Source organism: Rhinatrema bivittatum, chromosome 2, assembly GCF_901001135.1.
Source record: "Rhinatrema bivittatum chromosome 2, aRhiBiv1.1, whole genome shotgun sequence".
Lineage (NCBI taxonomy): Eukaryota > Metazoa > Chordata > Amphibia > Gymnophiona > Rhinatrematidae > Rhinatrema > Rhinatrema bivittatum.
Window position 1 is genome coordinate 130148177 of NC_042616.1, and position 23331 is coordinate 130171507.

A 23331-nucleotide genomic window follows, 5' to 3' on the forward strand; every position below is an offset into this window, starting at 1 on the left:
GACTCTCAAGATCCTCCTCACTAAACTGTGGAGGACTTGTGGTCAAACCAACCCCCCCAAACTGCATACTCCTCAGCCAGCTAGAATCCTATTATAGCATAGGTAAGATCTGAATCCGAAGTAAATTCTAAGGAACAATTATTCCTTTCACCCAATAATAGCTTCATCTTGTGTGTGCCAACAGCCTCATCCAGTAAAGAGTTTCTTAAAAAAAAAAAAAAAAAAAAAGAAGAACATTACAGAATCATATTCATCGTTAAACGATGAAATAACAGCTCTGGATAAAGTTGGCAATAACAGGTTCTTCAACCTACAGTCACAATACAAACTGCAAGGATGAAATCTACCCAGTTAGGCAAAAGTTGGAGGTAAACATGAAATTTTTATCCAATAAGTAAACAAGGGTCAACAATAACACAGTAATATAGTACATGACAGTAGAAAAATTCCAGTTGGTCCACCCAGTCTGCCTAAGTCTTCCTGTCCATATTACCATACCTAGCAGAGTCAGTGAGCACATCCCTTTTGTAGAATGATACATGAGAAAAGTGAAAAGAGTCAACAGTTCCATTCATTTTATTACAATCAGCACCATATAACAATGATGAAAATTGTGACAGTTGCTAGATAAGTTTACATTTAAAACAATGTCCACTGGATCAAAACTCCAGGGATGTGATATCATTCAGCTAGTTGATTAAAATATATGAATCATTTGTGAAAGTGTATTGCTGACACTTAAACACACAGCTTTTTCTTCCACGTCAGAATGCTCTTTTAACACTTCTTCCAACTTTTCATATTTTATGTGCTTTATCCAAGACACATCTGGATAAAGACAGCCTCCAAAAAATGAGATGCCTTCCAACTTGCAGGAAAGGCAGGGTTATAAAGGAGTGGACCAGGTGGGAGATAGCTTGAAAGAAAAGGAAAACGCTATTTTCAGATCTAGCACAATGAGGGAGAAAGTTAGCATCTTCATCGCACCCCCTAGTAAGCAAAATACTGAAAGTACTGTATGTTGTTTTCATTTTGATTGCCGTTTGTGACACAGTAAAATTCACCATGCTTGAGTGCTAAAGGTCCTTTTCTCATTGCAGGATGAGGAGTCGCTGCTTACACTATTTGTCTTCAAAGACTGCAAGAGGATCTTGATTCTTTCACTCGCAGGTCCCCGTTTTCTTTTTTTCTTGCCCTTGCTCGCACTGAGAGATGCAGATGGTAGGAGCAGTGCTGCCAGCCCCCAGGGTTGGGCACTTTGCAGTGAGGGATGCCCCATGCCTTCCTGCTGTAGCATCCAGGAACTGTCTCTGGCCAGATCTACAAACCTCTCCAGCTGGGTCTGATTCACATTCTTGCTTATGTTGAGAGTCTGTTCAAAGGGATTCTGGATGTACAATGGAGAAACCTCAGGCTTATTTTGCTCCTTACCCTATGGATATTTTGAACAGGGGAAGAAAGATAAAGGAATTTACAAATCTAACAAAAAAAAGCAATATGTAAAAAACTTTCACTAGCTTTTGCTGCAATGATAATTAAAGCTAGAGATGGGTCAGAAAATTGCAAAGCAAGCCCTAGTGCATAATCTAGATGTTTCTCTTCAGGAGAAGGTTAAGTGGTTTGAGATCCAAGTCTGGATAAAATGATGGCACAAATAATGAGATCCCTAATCCATTTAATCTTGACAGGAACACCTGGTTATGGATGGGAAGGCTTTTAGATTGAGACCTGAATCACAATTTTATGGCCCACCTCTCATTTATGAGGCATATCAACACAACAAAAGGTGGTGTATTGTTACATATTTTACAATTAAAATTATTTTTTACAAAAGCAAGTTATTTACTTCATAATATGCAACTGTCTTCCTATTCTTTCTGAACCATAAGCTCACAGTGTACAGGCACTTTGAACTCAGCAAGGTCAGACAGAGAAGACGACAGAGCTCATGGTCCACCAAGTAGCCAATTATTAGCAAGTTAGCTTTCTTGCCCGTGAACACAGAGAATAGCACTATGTATACCAGTTTAGCTGCTACTTTGAGCAAACATGTTGAAATGCTACTTGCTTTGGACTCCTGGAGTCACAACATGTCTAATTAGAAAATACTACAACCAAAATTAGGATAAGGTCTTGTTCTAGGAACATAAGAACAAAAGATATGCCATACTGGGTCCATCAAGCCCAGCATCCTGTTTCCAACAGTGGCCAATCCAAGTCACAGCCGCTGATAGGAAGTTGTGCATTATATGGTTAATAAGATCTATCTAACCAATTGGAGTGCATTTGTTTTACTTTATTCTAGTAACAAGACATCACATGAAAAGGTTTTCAAGCCACCGGGAAGAAGGAATGCATTCTAATTTGCAGCAACTCTAGGTCTATTTAGATGAGAGTAGTACTTTGTTTACTTGGAAATTTTGTACTTGATGAATGGTAATTGTCACCCTCTATCAACTAAACATTTTAATATTTAATCATGTGTTTTTAATTTCTTTAAGCAACTCCTTGACAATTTCCATGAACTGGAGAACAGTCAGAACAGTCACATTAGCAAGACCCACAACTTAACTTTCTCTGGGTTTGACTGGTTCCTACTGAAGGCAATGTCACAAATGACACCAAAAGCTAATAAGATCCTAACCCATGTGAAGACATTATTTCCAGTACGGCTGCTGCCAAGAGCTAGGGAAGGGGTCCCCAAACCTTTCAAGGCACAGAACATTTCAAATCAGCAAGAGGGCCGAGAAAGGTGGAGAGGGGATGCACTCTCTGGCCTTGTTGGTGATTTGAAATACTGGGGGAGGCAGGGAACCCGGGGTATAGCATAGTAACATAATAAATGATAGCAGAAAGAGACCAAACTGGCTCATTTAATCTGCCCAGCAAGGTTTTTAGATTTGTAACTCCCGGTCTGCAGAGGTTAACGTTGTGCTTTATGTTTAGGACTAACTGCCGCTTCATGCAAGTTGTCCCCTACTTCCTGTTTAGGGTTAAACTGCCATATGGTCTCGATGTCTCTGGCCTTTCTTGGAAACATAATACAATCATTTTAACTTGAATTTGGGTTGAAACACTTCTCCATGAAGTTACCCTTGTGCTCGGTTTCCAACTTCTTGCCAATAATGCATCCTCTAAGTTAAGACATAATGGAAAACAATAACATTTCTACATTTCTCAGTCGTTTGTAGCCCTGTTACACTCCCAGTAATCCCCACCTCCCCAACATCTGCCCTTCTCTCTTCCCCTTTTCCCTGTGACAGCAATCCCTTTATTTTTCTTTCAGCATCTACCTTCTTCTTCCCCTTTCCTCATAACATCTCCTCTTCCCCTAACCTCCTCACCACCACCAGCATTTCCTTCAGCACCTTCCCTTCCTTCTTGCCCCCAGCAGCATCTCCTCTTCATGCTTCCCCAAATATCTATTCTCTTTTCCACTACTCCAAACTTTCCCCTCCTCTCACTCATGTTGTGGTAGCTTCTGCTCGAGTCTCTTGCCTCATGCTGCTGTCACCAGCAATGCTTGCATCTCTCTCGCCTCATGCTCTGTACATGAAGATCCCCCTACTATGACTTGCATATCCTGGCATCAAATTCTGATGATGTACAGGTCTTGGTGGTTTTCCTTTGATTGCATGGTTTGGGGTATAGAAACATTATTCACACATTTTAAAGTGCCAAGTTGCTCAATGTTTTGTTTTTTTTTCTTGAAGACAGGTGGGCCAGAAAAATGGCCTTGGAAGACTAGATCTGGCCCATGGGCTGTAGTTTGGATACCCCTGTGCTACAGCAATTACTAGCAATTGCTTAACGACATTAAAAAATGACATAGCAGTAGCATTTTTATTTGCTGCAGGATGGGTATTATTGCTTGCTATACATATTTTTGAAATACTTCACAATGACTAATTTGTTTTGCTGTTTAAACATATTATAGTCATCTTTAGACCTCCTGTAGAGAAATTTAAATTTTACCTTTTAATTTCCTTTCCTTGAGTCCTGCTAGACCAGTCCAGATAAGTTTGCTCCACCTTCTAGCTGATGGAGACAGAGGATATATCTTTTTCTGTGACATCACCACTGGTAATAAGAGAGGTACAATCCAGGTGAAATCCCCATGCCAATAATATCTAAAATGGCATGCGGGGAAGGGTGGGGACCTCTAACAGCAAATCTTTAGAAAGGGTGGAGAGATCAGGTGGTGGCAAAAGGACAGGTGACACAGAGCAAAGTTGGTTCCGTCTTTAAGGAGGAGCATATAATCATAATGCCTCCCTAAGGAAGCCTGGCCCTGGAGAGAAAAACAGAGGTACAGTTTGGCAGCTGCTGAGTTCTTGGGAGGGTCATGGACTGGTTTAAGCAGGACCCAAGACAAGGAAATTAACAGGTAAAATTAAATTTCTTCTTCACTATCATCCTGTTAGATCAGCCCTGACAAGTGGGAGTCACCCAAGCCAAACTAGTACGGCTGGAAAAAAAACCAGGGCTGTTCTGAAAACATCCACTCTAAATGCATCTGCCTTGGCTTGCACATCCAGTCTCTAATGTTTAAAAAAGGAATTCAAGGATGACCAAGTAGCCACCCTACAGATATCTTCTGGGGCCACTGCAAAGGATTCTGGCTACAACGATGCCTGGGCCCTTGTGGAATAAGCATGAAGCACCTGTTTGCTCATCACTAAGAAAGCTGAAGCAATCACCTCCATATATTCCTTGTGGCCAGGGTAGTCTTACCACCACCTTAGTTTTACCACCATAGCCTTTACTGCTTTTCTCTTGATAACTGACATACAGGGGGAAACATTATAAAGGCATCTGAAATGGGAGTTGTGAACTCCAGGGCATATCTACTCTGTATAATGTCTTGGACTCACTGCTCCACTCCCTGTAGAATTACAGACGGCAACTGCTCACTGGAACTACTTTGGAATGGACCCACTGATATTGTGAGCAGCTCCACTTTTGACGCCCCTGCAACCTCACTCCTTGATTTTTGGCTCCACAAAAGAACTGACTCCTGCTACAGAAATAACTCTCTTGGGAAGGAGTTTGTTTCCCCGACTGGAATATTTGAGATTCCCAGAAATGACAAGGGCCTCTAATGGCTTGTGGCCCTGTATGGGATGTATTCTTGGGAAGCCTCTGGGGCTTGGATTCCCCCAAATCCTTGGAAACAGTCGCTTACCCCTAAAGGGAAGCTTGCTGAGCTGGGCCTTAAACATGGTGAAAGCAATTCATCTGCACAACAAAAGCAAGCTTCAGGCTGCAACCAACTATGCCACTGAATAAAAGGATACCCTAACAAGGTCATGTATATTATCAGTAAAAAGGCGATCCCCCACTCCAACTGTGCTATCTCAGGGATTTCAGGGAGCTGCTGAATCCAGTGAACCACAACCTGAGCCACATGCTCTCAACAAATAAAAGACTGTATAGCCATGGCTGCTGCCAAGAAGGCCTGGTTTAATCTTCCTGCCCTGCGGGTCCTTGAGCACCGTACCACCTTCTACTGGAATGGCAGCCATGTGTGTCACAGCCAATACCAAAGCGTCCACCCGAGGAGCCCAAAGAAAACTGTCTTCTGCAGGTGGTGGGTAGAACTTGTTCATGACTTTACTGCCCTTAAGTCCTCCTTGAGGAGATTCTCATTCTGACAGCACCATACGCTTCAAAGTCTCATGAAAGGTGGAATTTGGAGGCTTCCAAATTCTCTCCTGGATTGGATCTCCTTCCATAGACTCCTCTACCTTGGGGTCCACCATCCTAAGTGAGGATATCACTTTCGAAATAAGAGTAGGCAACTCTTCCTTGCAGAATAGTCTATCAATCAACGAGCCCTCTTCTAGAGAGAACACTCCCCTTCTTCCAGGGAGACCAGTAAAGTATCTGAATCAGACTTGTTGTCTGGGTCAGACCCCAGGGAATGCCAGGGAGAACCTGGCCAGCCCAAACCCCCAAAAAACACTCTTGGGCACTTAGGAGTCAAGCTCTGGCGATCAACAGGCATGTGACCAGAAGCCAGAGGAAGTCTGCTCCCAGTTGCCGTGTGCATAGTGCAGAAAACCTGGTGTACAAATTCAGGGGGGGAAAAAAAGACATTGGGGAGGCCCAAACACTACCTGAGAGATTTCCCTAATGCCAACCCTTTCAGGGGAGAGGGCAGATGATCCCTGGCCCCTAGAAGCAGAAGCCTCAGAAGGCAAGCTTGAGGAGGCCTGAAAATGAGTCAACTGTAAACTGACAGCTTCCCCTACCTCGGTGGCATATCCTCTGCCACCACTGTGGCTTCTTGCTCCCCCTGCTCAAAGAGAGTAGAGGAATTAGGAGGACTGAACATGAGATCTTAGCCTCCCAGATAAAAGGCCCCACATTCCCACTGTAAAAATTCCCAGCCATGTTTCACAAACACTGTGTATCACATGCAGTACATCTGCAACTGTGTTATTTTTCATTCATCCTGGGGCCCTGGGACTACTGGGAGCATCGGAAGCTGCTAGAATTAGAAACACTACTCACTGGGAAAAACCTGCCCCCTAGTGATGCACCAAGACAAACAGGACTCCCTTTAACCCAGTGGCAGCTTAGCAATCACCTCTTCCACAAAGCACCCTCCCCATTGGCTGAGGAGGCTCTTTCATCTTCACCAAGTAGCTTTTCTCCTTGATTCCAGCTTTGCTGCTTTTCCCATAAATAGAGGTAAGAAGATATAAATGGGGAGAGGGTGAAGGCAACTACTAGAGGCTTTCCTACCACTGTCAGACTTACCTCCTAAAGCTTGAGCAGGCCAAAGGTCTGAGAGCTGCCTATAAGAAGCAATCAACCAGGACCACCAGGGAAATAGGATTAACCCTGAGGCCTTCTCCACCATGGAAAAATTAGTCTTGGAAGCTAACATTGCTCAACTTGGGGAATCAACCCAAGAGGACAGTTGCCTAAGAAACAGAAATACCTGCTCAACCAGGCCAAAGTCCGAAACCAAGCCCTGGGAGCCTAGAACTCTGCTGCACCGATCTAACACATGTCCACCATCAGCTGGATACAGAGACTACTGGCACGTGCCTGGACTGCGCTTTCCTTATGATCAGTAATAATGTCAAGAAAAAGGTATGTCCTTTGCCTTCACTGGCTAAAGGGGGAATAAACCCACTTCTCTGGACTGGTCTAGTAAGATAATAAGGAATCAGCACTGAAGTAAATATACTCTGAAATCCTAACAGACAAAGAACTTAAGAACTTTCCGGTGGAAGCCCTGGCATTTCAGTATTCTGATGGAGACCATCAATGGGAAAAAAATCAGATTTGGAATATGATCCTTACAGTCTTTACCAACTAACAGGGAGATGCATCAAGCTGTGGTAATTGTCAGGCACGTCTTATATTGCGTGACATATGCATTCATCTCCCTGCCCAGGTCTCCTCTCCTATTATAATGACCTTCTTTGCATTTGATTTGCATTCATGAATAATGCAAATGTATGAAAAGATCATGCATAACAAATCCTATACAAATATTTTATTGGGGCCAATCAAGGTGGTGGTCAGGTACAATAAAATAATATCTCTTGGAAAAGCAGTAAATATGAGGCGGGAGGCTCGGGACCCTAATACAGGTCCCGAGGCTCTCGCCTTACATTTAAAGAGGCAGCAAAAGAAAAAACAAAAAAAATTGCAGCAAAGAGGGGAGGTTGATCGGGGGGTCAGTACTGATCCCTAGCTCAACCTGGGGTCGCCACTCGAGGCGGCTCCAACTCTCCCCCCCCCCCCCAAAAAACTATAAAAATAGAAAAAATGAACCTGCATGGCTACAACCCCAGCCCTTCCCACCAAAGTCCAATATTAAATCTTAGGATCCCAGTCCACCCCCCAGCCACTGAGCCATGATGTTTTTCGGAGGGGGAGGGGGGCATTATCGTGGCAACACTCCCACCCCCACAATAGTGGGACCCCCTCCTGTGACAAAACATCATAGCTTAATGTATCTAGGGGTAAGTATGCTACCAATTTATTTACAATTCTTATATGGTACTTTGGCCAGAGATCCTAATATCTGAAAAAATACAAAATTCTAATAACGTGTCATCCAAAGGGTAAGTGGGTCAACATACAATAAACTGAGGATTTCGGTATGAAAGAATTCAGAAATTCATCTTAAAGAAATAGAATGAGAAAAGGTTAGGATTGGGCATTTGGTGTAGCAGAACATGACTTATGGTCGTGGTGCTGCTACAATCCGTTACATCTGCCTCTTTACTCTAAATACATGTGCCATTTCTAGAGACTGCAGTACTTCACATTAACTGCATGTCCCCTATGCCCAGTGTTCTGCAGTGAAAAACTAACAGGAACAAAATGCAAAACTGAAGATGATCCTTGCAGGAGCTGCCATCCTGCAAGAAGCAACTGAATGTATAAGAACTGATTTTTAAGCAGAATGCTAAGCAGCATGACCTGCGAGTCGCAGACCAGACTCATAACATAACTTCTATATCTTAAAGCTGCTTTAACTAACAGGCAGGAAGAACTTGTAACACACACTTACCTTTCGGATATTTATAGAGTTCTTGCTGAAAGCAAAATTTCCATAAAATTCAAGAAACTCTTTAAGTAGTACATCTAGAAGAAAAAGAATGGCATTTTCAAATGGTCTGTACTTCTACATGGCATAAATCTTCCTGTAGATAAATGAAACAAACCAGTCTTCTGTCTACTATTAGCTCCTTTCGGGCCTTTTCAAACATACTACATTCCCTGCAATGCAGAGCACACACATGCTGGAAAAGGAATAGACTGGGCATAACCTCTACCATGCAAAGCATTTGCCATTCTAAGCACTTGCTACACCTGAACTACTAAAACATGAGTGCAGAAACCCAAGGGTCAGTGGTGACGCACAGCTAAAAATGCTGCATAAGGTAGCACTTCAACAAAACAAGGTAGGTTTGCCATATATGACTGCGTATTCACTGATCAGGGATGGCAAACTTGTTGCATGCAATGCTGTCTTGAAAGGCATGTAAACCTGAGGTAACAATCATACACTAGTAGCCTGGTAGCAAGAGAAAGGTGTGACCTAAGGGAGAACTGGTGATGGAGTACACATGAAACAGATGGGAATCTGCGAGTTTTGCTCTACATGTTCTGCTTCTGCCAGGAAGGCTTCTCATTCTTGATTTTTTTTTTTTTTATTTTGATGGATGGGGGAGAAAAGGACCTTTTCTCTCCTATCCTGAAGTCTCATAGAAAGCTGATGGCAGGGAAAAAAAAACATATGGCCCATCTAGCCTGCCCATCCTTCCAATTTATCTAACCTTTACAATTTCTATCACTCCTTCAGAGATCCCCCTATATTTATTCCATGCTTTCTTGAATTCAGATGTCGTTTTTGGCTCCACCACCTCCACAGCAAGGTAGTTCCATGCATCCACTACCCTCTCTGTAAATAAATATTTCCTAAAATTACTCCTAAGTCTACCCCCTTTCACCCTCATCCCATGACCCTCGTTCTGGAGCCTCCTTTGCATGGAAACCTTTGAGATATTTAAATGTCTTTATCATATTTCCCTTACCTCACTTTTTCTCTAGGGTATACTGGCTAGATCTTTTAAGTCTATCCCTATATGCTTTAGTCTCTTCTTCCTCTTTCCATTTCCTTCGCTGTGGCTTCTCACTGCCTCCCTCTCTCTCTTCCTGCATTAAGAGAACATCCCTTCTCCTCTGGACATACTGGTTCTGCCAGTACACAATCTCCAGAGTTACATTTTTTAATCTTCTGGGCTGGTACATCCCATTAAGCAACATGGGAAGTATTGTCCAAAAGACTACAAAATGCAAACTCCAAGTTGAATTTCTTCTATCTGCAGCACTGACAGTAGTGTCTGGAGTGTCATTCCAGCAGAGAAGGGAATGAACTTATGGAGGAGAGGAATAGATACATAGAATATAATGGCACAAAAGGACCTTAAAATCTATATAGTCTGCTCAATTCACTTTCTGATGCAATGGCATAGTCCCTAGTTTCTCTCATGTTTTCTCTTCACTTCTTTGCAACTAGGAATCCTCCATGCTTATCCTATGCCTTCTTGAATTCTATTAATATTTTTGCATCTCTACAAGAAGGCTGTTCCATACATTCACCAACCATCACATGAAGAAATGTTCTCAGATGATGATCCTGATTTAACCTCTTGGAGGCTCTTTATTGACCTCTTGCTTTAGAGCTTCCTTTCCAAGGAAAAATATTTGTATCTTCTTTATTACTTATATCTTTGAGGTATTTGAAAATCTCCAATGTCCCCTTTCCCTCTCCCAGATTTAGGTCCTTAAGTCTCATCTCACAGAGCATCTATGGCAGACTCTGCACCATTTTAGTAGTCCTTCTCTGGGTTGCCTTTACATACATTGGGTCAGATATTCGTAACTATTCAAGGGCGTAGATTTGTGTGCGCAACCTGCTGCGCACAAATCTACGCCCGATTTTATAATATGCGCGCACAGCCGTGCACATGTTATAAAATCCGGGGTCAACGCATGCAAGGGGGTGCACACTTTGCACCTTGCGCGCGATGAGCCTTAGGGGAGCCCTGATGGCTTTCCCCATTCCCTCCGCCCCACCACCTTCCCCTTCCTTCCCCTATCTAACCCCCCCAACCCCCACCTTTATTTTTTTTTTTTTTATTTACGCCTCTGGGCAGATGTAGGTTGCGCGTGCCGGCACGCGATCCCCAGGCCCAGCGGCAGTGAAGAGGCCTCTGGCCATGCCCATGCCCTGCCCATTTTTTCAAGCCCCGGGACTTACATGCATCCTGGGGCTTGCATGCATCGCCGGGCCTATGCAAAATAGGCTTGGCGCGCGCAGGAGCGGGTTTTTGGAGTTACGCGCATAACCCTTTTAAAATCTGCCCCATTGGATGCAGTGAATGGAAATTTCTCAAATTCCTTGTGGATATCCTGAAAACCAGACTGGGGAGGAAGCATTAGAGAAATGGATTGAGAACCAATGTGGCAGAACATACAAGTATATAGAGATCACTGCTGAGCAGGATAACAATTTTCAGTCCTTGTGGAAAAATATGCCAGATAAACCATGAGATTTAAAAATCATGCTGCACTGACTGCCACTATTTGTCCAGGTAAGTTTTTGGCCAGATAAAACGAATCTGAGGCATTCCTGGGTGACGCTAACTTATCTTGATGACCAGCATTATCAGAGTAAGTTATTTAGATAAATCTGGTCATGCTTCAGACCACTTATCAGGATAAATTTATCCGGATAACTTGGCTTTAACCGGATATATTCAGTGCTATAACTGTCTCATCAAATATCCAGTTTTAAGTTCTCCGGGTACTTTATCCGTACTGCCCATGGCTGAATACTGACCTCTATTTACAAGACTTATGACTTACTCCACAACGAAGTACAAAGAAGTACAAAAATGGTGAGATTATAATCATTAAACAAAAACACATTAAAGTGACTTCTGGTTCATGCTTTGATTGCAGCAGACACATGCTGACTGAGCTCCTGCCCGACTCAATTTAAAACATTAATGTAAACGGCCTTAAATATTAATCTGTTGGCGATGGTTCCATTAAAAGAGCCCCCAAAGTGATTTTTACCCTCTCTCTGGGCGGATCAGCCCCGAAAGAACAAAAAAGTGGGGAAGGCAGCCAGTGCGAAGTGCCAGACCATAGCTGAGGATTCAGCTTTGGAGAAGGATAATATGCCGAAAACTGCAGAGCCTGGTGAGCATTCTTTAATGAAAAAATTTGCAAATAAGATATTTGCTAAACTAGACTCGCGCCTCAGTATTATAGTTGATAAAGTGGCAAGCACAGTGCAGTCTTTGAAGGATAATGCAGAGCGGCTCAACGAATAAGAGCAGAAGTTGGCGGATCTAGAGATGGCTGCGACGTCTACCACAGCAAAGGTAGAGAAAATAGAATGCAATTGTAGTGAGATGATGGGAAAACTGTACAACTTGGAAAATCGTTCATGTAGGTGCAACTTGCATATTGGTAATGAAGCAGCAAAATGTTTTTCAAAATGGCGACCAGAGACATTGAAGTTAAACTGTGCTAAGGGATTTGTAAAAGTGGAGTAGGCTCACTGTGCCTTAGCTTCCACGTCTTCTCAGAATAGTTGACCTAGGGCAGTTATTATTAAGTTGCATAATTTCCAAGACAAGCAAGCCATACTTAATGCTGCTAGGGAGCTCCAGGAAATCATGTACCAAGATAATCGAATTATGATCTTTCAAGACTTTTCTGCTGAGGTACTAAGAAAGCGGCAAGACTTTGAAAATATAAAGAAAGAGATCCAGAGTTATGAGTTGCGCTATGCTATATCCAGCCAAACGTAAAAGTTACTGTTAATGGTAAATCACTGTACTGTATCGGCCCATATAAGAGTCAGCTAGTAACCTGCTGTCTGACTTAAGGGTGTTTCACACTATCCAGAAGCCTGGAATATGGTACAAAGTGTGCTTTTGCTTTTATTTTGTTTGACACGCTGCATCTTTTTGCATCCCTTAGTTATATTTTTTTCCTTGGTTTGCAAATATGGACTGGTCAAGAAGCCTCTCACATATTTGCAAACCAAGAAAAAATATAAATAAGGGATGCAAAAAGGAAGGCTTTGAGCTACAGTGACTTTTTAAGGCAGGCAGTTCCAGTTTTTTTTTTTTTTTTATTTATTTGCTAACATATATATATATATATATATATATATATATATGAGTATGTTTTTCTCTTGGTATTGTTTATTGGAGGGCCTTCTGCATGTGGATTTACCATGTCACTTTGGACAGCTTGTGACTCCATCCAGTGTATGCATCTTGTTCTCTTCATGTTCGCGTTTTGATAGAGTGGTTTTTGTTATGCAATTTTTCGAAGGTCTGAGAACAAAAACCCATTGGTTCTCTGAGACTGTTCATAATTTGGCCTGGGTTTTATGGACTATGAACGGAACATTCTCCCTTTTTTTCGTATTTATTTCTTTTGCCTTGATTTTAATGTGCCAAACATGTTCTTTAACAATTTCAATCCGGGATTGGGGTATTGGAGGGAAAGGGCTGGAGCTGGGCTTGGTTTTCAGGGAATCGGGAGTTGCGAGGGGGAGATTCACGTAGTGTTTTATAGGAGAATAGGTAAGAGGTGGTGCTCCACATATTTGGGGTTCTTCTTTTGGCAGTTTTTGATTGGGGTAAACCTACCTCTTGGGTCTATACAGATATCCCATCTCAGAAGGTACAGGTTTTTCCTTTTTTTCAGGAGGGAGGTAGTATTGGGGATTAGTGGGAAGGACAGGGGTTTGGTTAGGTGTAGTTGGGTTTAGTCAAGGGGTTTGGATTTTATCTGTAGTGGGGAGAGGGGTTGGTTCTTCAGTTAGTTCTGAGATGAAATGAAAGGCATACTAAATTTCTTGTTGGCTGTGTAATTTTTCTACCCTATTGACTCAGTTCTTTATTGCTTTTTTGTCTCTGGTATTTTGTCATGGCTCATAGATAAGATATTTAATGTGTATATTGAGCTTGCTTTTTTTTTTTTATATACCAGTTGCACATCTATGCTTTTGACACACCAGTTAAAAGGAAGCATATTCATCAATTTGCCTGTAGAAATAAAGTACAGATTTTACTGTTACAAGAAACACACCTCACGGACACAGAACAGGAAAAATTTAAGTCAGGATGAGTTGGCAGCTGTATTACTCTTCATGTAATTCTCGAAGTCAAGGGGTTTGTATTCTAATTAACAAGAACTTGCCCTTTCAAGTCCATAGCTCACAAGTGGATGCAGAAAGTAGATGGGTCTTTCTTAAATGCTCTTATACGGTTTGAGTTTTACACTTGTTAATGTATATGGTACTTTTTTACAACATCTTGTGAATGATCTGGCTCTGTTAGGCTTTGATCACCTTTGTATTGGGGGAGCTTGCAATTTTTGTTCAGACCAGGCCATGGATAAGACATCTCAACTTAGGTTGGGATCTGAGGTTTCTTCACAAATTTGGAAATTATCAGATGCTTTTGTTTTTGTGGATATTTGGCGGCTCCAACATCTGCATGATAAAGATTACACCTTTTACTCCACTAGACACAATACGTATAGTCAGACTGATCATTTTTTGTGTTCTCCCAAGATGGCTCCCAGAGTTACAGATAGTTTTATTCTTTTCTCGCCCATTTCTGATCACCCTATTGGTATTTACTTATGCCTAAGCCACCAATGCTGAAAGCCTTTTCATGGAAGCTAAACACGTCTCTCTTAGGCGATAAACATTTTTCAACTCTGCTTAAAGATGTGATCACAGAATTCAATCTGGGTACTCCCACTGAAGATCATGAGCCTACCTTTGTTGGGAGACATTTAAAGCCTTCCTACGAGGTAAGATAAGTAGCTACACTAGCTTTCTTCAAAAAGTACGCAGGTGGAAAATTGATCTGTTGAGCCAGATTCACAGTCTAGAATGTCTGCATAAGTCAGACTGTTCTAGGACCACTCTCAAGCTATTACAAGCAAAACACCAAGAACTAACTATTTTAGAAATAAGGAAGATTAGTAAGGCACTTAAATATACAAGAATGAAGTTTTATGAACATGGTGATAAGCTAGGCGCTTTATTGGCTAGTGTGGTTAAGAAGAGAGCCAGTAGATCCTCCATATTGGGCCTTAAAATATCCATGGGACAAGTTACAACAGATCAGGCAGCTATGAAGAACATTTTTTTCAATATTTTACTACTCCTTATTCAGATCCTACTGCGGTGGCAGAAAGTAGGTTTTAGGATTACCCTAGCCTTGTTGCAATTGCCTCACTTGGTAGAAACCCAGATAGAAAAATTGTCTGCACCTATCTTTTTGCTTGAGGTACAAGCTACAGTTAAAGCATTGATGTGGGGTAAATGTCCCGGAAATGTTTCTTTTCAAGAAATTTCTTCCAAAGTTGGCACCTTTCCTTCTTCCAGTATTCAATGGGGCAGGTTTAGGGGAAATGGCGGATGCCAGTGTGTCTCTTATTCCTAACTTAGGTAAGGATGCTATGGACTGTGGCTCGTATCGACCAATTTCCCTTCTCAATTCAGATCTAAAGATTCTGGCTAAAGTGCTGCAAATTGAGATTTGAAAATGTCTGGTGCACAGGGATCAGATTGGCATTGTAAAAGGTAGGCTGTCCACTTCTAACAAAAGACGACTTCTAATTGCAAGGCATCACAGAGTCCCTGGCTCGATTGTCTCTTTGGATGCTGAAAAGTCTTTTTATAGGCTTTCTTGGCCTTTTATTTTCACTGTCTTGAATCATGTTGATGTTCCTGATCGCTTCATAGCTTGGATTTAGGCTACGAATGGTAAGCCCAGGACCCGAATAATTGTGAATGGTATATTATCTCCTTTTTTTGCTTTAACACGGGGTACTAGGCAGGGGTACCCTTTGTCCCCACTTCTGTTTTTGTCTTGGCCATAGAGCCTTTGGCTGTTGCTATTCAACAGTGCCCTCTTTTACATGGTTTTCGGTTGGGATCAAAGAGTATCGCTGTATGCAGATGATGTTTTAGTATATTTCCCAGATCTTTCTTCCTCAGGACCAACTCTCATTGAATTGTTGTCCGACTATGGAGACCTCTCAGGATATGAAGTTAATTTTGATAAGTCCGAACTCTTTCCAGTGGGACTTAAAGTTAGAATTCTTGATTGTCTCTCCACCTTTAGGGTGGCAAAAGAGGGGATTAGGTATTTAGGTGTGCAAATTCCTAAAGATTTTAGAAATCTCTACGTTGCAAATGTTGTGCCAGCAATATGTCAACTAAAGCAGGATATGATTGACTAGGGAAACTTAACACTTTCCTGGGTGGGCAGGATTAGTCTTCTTAAAATGAATATATCCTTCCTAGGCTTTTATATCTTTTCCAGCATGTGACGTGATATACCAGTAAAATTTTTGTATAGACCTTAATAGCGCCATCTTTAAATTTATATGGCAAAATAGGCAGTCCAGGATTCAGCTTAGTCGTCTGTGGCAACTCTAAAGTCAGGGGAGAATGGCTCTTCCGAACCTAAGAATGTATTATTAGGCAGCTAGGTTGGTGAGGCTCAACACATGGCTACATAACCTAGAGCAGCGATTCTCAATCGGTGTGTCGCGACACACCAGTGTGTTGCAGCTCCCGGTGTCCTACTGCTCTACTTGTGCTTCCCTTCTTCCCAGGGGCGGACTGGCCGATGCAGTTGGTAGGGGATTGCTGTTGCCAGAGACTAGGCCGGCGGCGGCTAAAGAGTGGAGAGACCCTATGCGCTGCCACTGAAGGCTAGGCCAGCAGGGCCAAAGAGCAGAGAAACCCTGTGTGCTGGCGCCACAGGTGGCTGAAGAGCAGAGAGGCCCTGTGCGCCACCGCCAGAGGCCAGGCTGGCGGTGGTTGGAGAGTTGCTGTGCGCTGCCAGCGGCGGCTGATAAGCGGAGGCAAGGTTTATTGGGCCAAACAATGAGAAGAGGCTCCATGTCAGCTTGTGTGTGTATGAGTGGCAGTATTGTGTGTGCCTGTGGTAGAATGGGTGCCTGGGTGGCAGCTTTGTGTGTGTGTGTGGTAGAATGGGTGCCTGGGTGCGTGAGTGGCAGGTGTGTGTGTGTGTGTGCGTGTGGTAGAATGGGTGCCTGGGTGAGTGAGTGGCAGGTGTGTGTGTGTGATAGAATGGGTGTGTGAGAGGCAGCTTTGTGTGTGTATGTGTGGTAGAATGGGTGCCTGGGTGCCTGAGTGGAAGCTTTGTGTGTGTGTGCGTGTGTGATAGAATGGGTCCCTGGGTGCGTGAGTGGCAGCTGTGTGTGTGTGTGTGTGTGTGTGTGTGTGGTAGAATGGGTGCCTGGGTGGCAGCTTTGTGTGTGTGTGTGGTAGAATGGGTGCCTGGGTGCGTGAGTGGCAGCTCTGTATGTGTGTGCGTGTGGTAGAATGGGTGCCTGGGTGAGTGAGTGGCAAGTGAGTGTGTGTGTGTGTGTGTGAGATAGAATGGGTGCGTGAGTGGCAGCTTTGTGTGTGCATGTGGTAGAATGTGTGCCTGGGTGCGTGAGTGGCAGCTTTGTGTGTGTGTGTGTGTGTGTGTGTGTGTGTGTGTGTGTGTGTGTGTGGTAGAATGGGTGCCTGAGTGGCAGCTTTGTGTGTGTATGTGTGGTAAAATGGGTGCCTGGATTCCTGAGTGGCAGCTTTGTGTGTGTGTGTGTGGTAGAATGGGTGCGTGAGTGGCAGCTTAGTGTGTGTGTGTGGTAGAATGGGTCCCTGGGTGCTTGAGTGGCAGCTATGTGTGTGTGTGTGTGTGGTAGAATGGATGCCTGGGTGGCAGCTTTGTGTGTGTGTGTGTGTGTGTGGTAGAATGGGTGCCTGGGTGCATGACTGACAGCTTTGTGTGTGCCTGTGGTAGAATGGGTGCCTGGGTGCGTGAGTGACAGCTTTGTGTGTGCCTGTGGTAGAATGGGTGCCTGGGTGGCAGCTTTGTGTGTGTGGTAGAATGAATGCCTGGGTGCGTGAGTGGCAGCTGTGTGTGTGGTAGAATGGGTGCCTGAGTGGCGTGTGTGTGTGTGTGTGTGCGCGCGTGTGTGTGGTAGAATGGGTGCCTGAGTGACAGCTTTGTGTGTGTGTGTGTGTGTGTGTGTGTGTGTGTGTGGTAGAATGGGTGCCTGGGTGCCTGAGTGGCAGCTTTGTGTGTGTGTGTATGTGTCTGTGTGTGGTAGAATGGGTGCCTGGGTGCCTGAGTGGCAGGTGTGTGTATGTGTGTGTGGTAGAATGGGTGCCTGGGTGCGTGAGTGGCAGCTGTGGCTGTGTGTATGTGTGTGTGTGTGTGTGTGTGTGTGTGTGGTAGAATGGGTGCCTGAGTGGCAGCTTTGTGTGTGTGTGTGGTAGAATGGGTGCCTGGGTGGCAGCTTTGTGTGTGTGTGGTAGAATGGGTGCCTGGGTGCCTGAGTGGCAGCTGTGTGTGTGTGTGTGTGTGTGTGTGTGTGTGTGGTAGAATGGGTGCCTGGGTGCATGAGTGGCAGCTGTGGCTGTGTGTGTGTGTGTGTTAGAATGGGTCCCTGAGTGGCAGCTGTGTGTGTGTGTGTGGTAGAATGGGTGCCTGAGTGGCAGCTTTGTGTGTGTGTGTGGTAGAATGGGTGCCTGAGTGGCAGCTTTGTGTGTGTGTGTCTATGTGTGTGTGTCTGTGTCTGTGTGTGTGGTAGAATGGGTGCCTGGGTGCCTGAGTGGCAGCTTTGTGTGTGTGTGTGGTAGAATGGGTGCCTGGGTGGCAGCTTTGTGTATGTGTGTGGTAGAATGGGTGCCTGAGTGGCAGCTGTATGTGTGTGTGTGTGTGTGTGTGTGTGTGGTAGAATGGGTGCCTGAGTGGCAGCTGTGTGAGTGTGTATGTGTGTGTGTGTGTGTGTTAGAATGGGTGCCTGGGTGCGTGAGTGGCAGCTTTGTGTGTGGTAGAATGGGTACCTGGGTGCGTGAGTCGCAGCTTTGTGAGTGTGTGGTAGAATGGGTGCCTGGGTGCATGAGTGGCAGAATGGTAGCAAGAGCATGTGTGTGTGAATGAGAGCTTGTATGTAAGTGATAGAGCATGTGTTGTGTTTCTGTGAGAGAAAGACAGACTAGTCAGGAACATGACTGGGGGGTGTGTGTGTGGGTGTGACAGATTGGTCAGGGAGGTGACTGTCGCGTGTATGTGAGACAGACTGGTGTGTGCTGGTGTGTGTGAGAAACACAGAGACTGGTCAGGGAGGTGACTGGTGTGTGAGAGACAGACTGGTCAGGGAGGTGACTGGTGTGTGTATGAGGAAGAGAGACTATTTAGGGAGGTTACTGGTCTGTGTGAGACAGAGACTGTGTGTGAGTGACTGGTTGTGGGCCCTAAGGAAGAGGACTGTGAGGACAGAGCTTCAGTAGCCACTGCTGCTTCTGGTAAGTGCTATTGGCCTGCAAGGGAAAAGAGTAGGAGAGTTGCTGGAGAGGGTAAGTAAAGGTGGCTTTTTAAGTTTATTTTTCTTGATTGACTGCCATTTTAATTATTGGGTATTAAGTGATGTGTCTGCTGTTTTGAAATATTTTATTGATATTTGGACAATTTTTAATAATTTATGAGTTTGTAATTGTTGGATGTTATTCTGTTCATCAGCTGTTTTGTAACATTTATTAGTATAGTTTTACAATTATTTCTGAGTGGGGATCTAAAGCAGCTTGGCTTGCTATGTTTTTCAATAGGAGGTGTATTAGTGTTTAGGGCCTGGTTAAATATCTGTAGTGTTGCCTTTTCATAGGCACACTGTTGAGTGTGCTCCATAATACAAGTTTAACTTTGTGCGGGTTGGTTTGTGTGCATTGTTAGGTGCTATATTTCTCTCCAGGTTTGCACTGCATGCAGAGTAGCTTTTTTGGTTTTCCATTCCAGTTTGTCTCCATATTTATAATTTGTGGTCTTTCTGTACTCGGTGAAGGAAAGTTCTGGGTGTGTGACCGAGGTGAGGTATTTCACTAGCATGTAGGCATTTGTATCAATCTTATTTGTTGTGTTTTCTCAATAGGACCTGCATTAGTGGTAAATTACTGTCTTTTCATAAGGAAGGCTATTGTGCCTGCCAGTAAAGGGAGTTTGTTTTGCTTTTATTGGGATGTCATCAGAACCAGAATATCTTTTTTGTATGGCGAGTTGTACAGGTAAAGCCCTAGATCTGCTCTGCACCCACTGCTGGGGGTCGAGGGGGTTCCTGAGGATGCAGAATCTATATTTACATTTTGCTCCGTGACGGTCACATGTTCAGTGTGTCACGCATGTGAGAAACATCTGTCAGGTGTGTCCCGGCTGAAAAAAGGTTGAGAACCACTGAACTAGAGGACTCATAGTTGCCACTGGAAAAAGGACAGATAGATGTCTTGAATCTAACTGTTCTTCCTTTTTTGCCTGCTGAATCACCATATTCTCGTTTGTGCAGAGCCAGCCCCATGATAGCTCACACACTGAAAATCTGTAGACAGGTGATGACGATGGCTTCATGTCCTTTTTGTAGCTTTGTGAAGAGAACAATATCCCCTCCACTTGCCATGCACATTTACAATTGAGGCAGGTCTTGGGGAGTCATTTTAACCTTAATACAAGCCCTGTGTCTTCTGGAAGAAGTGGACTTGCATTAGATTGATGTGGGTGGACGCTTCAAGAATATTACTTTGCTCTATCATGGTATACTGGCAGTACGCTATTATAAGCTGACTCCACAGTCCATTATAGATATCTGGAATTCAGACTTAAATAGTAACTTGGATGCCAAATGCTGGAAGGCAATATGAACATCCACTTTTTGTCTCTCTATTTGTACCCGGACAGAGCTAATAGTTAAGTTACTGCATAGAACATATAGAACATCTGCTTTTTATGCTAACATTTTTTCTGATGCTACTTTTATCTGCTGGAAGGGGTGTGGCGAGATTGGTACTTATATGCACATGTGTTGGGAATGTCAGAGGGTGCGACAATTCTGGTCGTATGTAATTCAGGATATTGCAGACATTCTCAATGTACCATACATGATAAACCATTGCTGGGTCTTTGGGTCAAAGGGAGGAATCTTTAATACCAGTAAAGCACAGACCTCTGATAGGGCACCTTTTGTTGGTGGCATGCTTCACAATAGCAACATTTTGGAAAATGAGTCCCTGCTTAGATTATTGGCATGCTCAAGTAAGGCAAATATCTGAAATTGAAAGAATTCAATTTGATTTTAAAGGGGACTCCTTTAGGTATAGTAAGGTTTGGGTTCCATATCAATAACACTACAAAGATGTATAATTTGGTATTTACTTTTATCTGTATGTTTTTTTTTCTGTTTTTGGTATTCAACCTGGTTTATTAGTTGTGCTATAGAGTATGCTCTACTGAGTCAAGTCTTGGTTTTCTGTGGTTTTTGAATGTCATTGTACACATAGTGTATAGTTATATTTATTTGTAAGCCCAAAAATATTTAAAATAAAAAGTTTCAGAAAAACACATTAAAGTTACAATTAAATATAAATTTCAGATACAAATACCTACTGGAAGGTAAAGATTTTTAAAATACTCAGCTGTAACTAGCTAAAGCATATCAGAATAATACAGAATGAGGATAAAATAATCAGCTTTAAGTCTCACCTTGCAAATTCCTGAGCTTTATGTATTATTGATTCTAGGGAGGTAAACTTTAGGAACCAAAAAGACAAAGAGAGACTTGTGACCAATGTTCCACCTTAACTCAATGTCCACCCCAAAACAGAATATAAGACCACATTTACCAGGCACAAAGTCTGAAAACACATGGGAGGCAAGCGCCAAGACAGCTGGTACTAAACTGGGAAAAAGTCTCCAAACAGCAAATCCTAGGCTATTCAACAGGGCCACTAGCTAAGACCTAATAACAAGCCCTACTAAGTCCAAATAAGCCACTTGGCTTATTTGTGTGGTTATGCAAATCATGGCATAACTACACAAGCTGGATTTCTATACATATAAAGAACTCAAAAGAATACAGCCATGCATACAGATGGACAAAGAGCCTAGAAACTAAAAGCAGAGCAAAGAATCAGTCAAAATTAAATAAGAGATAAAAGTTAAGTGTCACAACCTGTAGATCAAACACATAATAAAGCAAGGGACTTCGGAGGTTGGTAATGAAAGGCTTTGTCAGGGTAACTTCTGGAGTTACCTGGACAAATACTGGAGATTTATAAATTTCCCCTCATTCCCTGGCTACATTTTGACAGGTAACTCATTACCCAGTAAAATTTAGATGGATAAAATGCAGCAGTGAAGGAGACATTCTGGGCGGGGATGGTAGTGGCTAAATTTAGTCACTGAGCATTCATATTCAACACTACATGGCTAAAGTTAGTCAGGCAAGTCTAGCTGGAAAACTACCACTCCTGAAGTTTTACCTGGATGAAGTTGTCCAAGTAACTTTAGCTAGGTAGATTCAGTGGAAAACTTATTCAGATTAGTGACATTGAATATCCAAGGAAAGTTATCTGTGTAAATTTCCCATTCACCAGTTCAGTTAATATTGACTTCTATGTGGATTGTTGCACCACTTTTCAAAGGACTTTTTTGGGCAAAAGTGAACATAAGAACATAAGAAAATGCCATACTGGGTCAGACCAAGGGTCCATCAAGCCCAGCATCCTGTTTCCAACAGTGGCCAATCCAGGCCATAAGAACCTGGCAAGTATTAGGTTAGGAGAATCCCTAACCTCTACTCTATCCTTTTTTGGAGAGCAGGGAGAGAGGCTGCTATCCCAGCAGGGCTTTTATTTTTTCAACTGCAGGGAGGGAACAGAGATTAGTTGTGCCGAGGTTTTTTTTTTAATTTAATTTTCTATTTTTTAAGACAGTAACAGTTGGGAGGAGAAAGGACAATGGGGAGTTGAGTTTTCTATTTTTTTTTTCAAGAGAAAGGTGGGGTGGAAAGGGTAGTAGGGAAATCGTTTTCAATTGCTGTCTGAAAAGAGGGAGCCTGACCAGATTTAAGTCTGCTGTTGTAGTGCCTAGATATAGTTGGCCAAGTTAGGCAGCTAGCTAGCAATGTTCCCTGTAAGCTGGGTGTGCGTGCACATGGGAAAATATATCATACACAAGAAAGATAGAATGGTGTTTCAAAGAACACCAGAATATTTTGGCACACAAGGCCCACCCAAACATTCAGAGGGACTATTGATAACCAGTCAAATCTAGCTAGTCGCCTGACCTTCTTTCCCCACCCTAACACCACTTACTGGACTGCCCAGAATTTGAGTAGCTAAACTTAGCCACAGAGTGAAACTTGAGGAACTTGACTTAGTTGCTCAGCCTGGTCAACTTTAAAAAGCTTTTGGTCTAAGCCAGTCTTTACTTACTTGATTAGATTCCATTCAAAGCTAATCTCAATGTTCAACCCATAACTGAAATTTCTAGCTTCCTGTTTAAATTTAAGGGGCTCTACATAGTATATTTCTAGAAAAAAAAAATTCAGTGTTTCATTTTACCCACCTCTACCGTGCCACTAGAAATACTAAAACCAATATATTTTTTAAAGATAAAAATCATTAGAAATACAGTGCATTGACAAAAGTATTCAAACCCCTTCACTTTTTTCCACATTGTTACATTACAGCTTATTAAAAATTGGATAATATGCATTTTTCCCTCCTCAATCTACACTCAATATCCCATGACAAAGCGAAATCAGGTTTGTAGAAATGTATGCAAATTACAAAAAAATTAAATATCACATTTACATAAAGTATTCAGACCCTTTGCTATGACTCAAAGTTGAGCTCAGGTGTATACTGTTTTCATTTATCATCCTTGAGATGTTTCT

General features: G+C 42.8%; 1 protein-coding gene across 1 annotated transcript in view; it reads right to left on the reverse strand.

The window, feature by feature from the left end:
• Nucleotides 1-560: 560 nt before the first annotated feature.
• The window catches only part of MTPAP (mitochondrial poly(A) polymerase), a 124161-nt gene continuing 101390 nt past the window's right edge, over nt 561-23331 (reverse strand). The window contains exons 8-9 of the mRNA XM_029588622.1: nt 8540-8613; nt 561-1432 (exon numbers count right to left, since the gene is read on the reverse strand). Of these exons, the coding sequence (XP_029444482.1) occupies nt 1061-1432; nt 8540-8613 (446 nt within the window). The 3' untranslated portion in view covers nt 561-1060. The remainder of the gene's footprint in view (nt 1433-8539; nt 8614-23331) is intronic.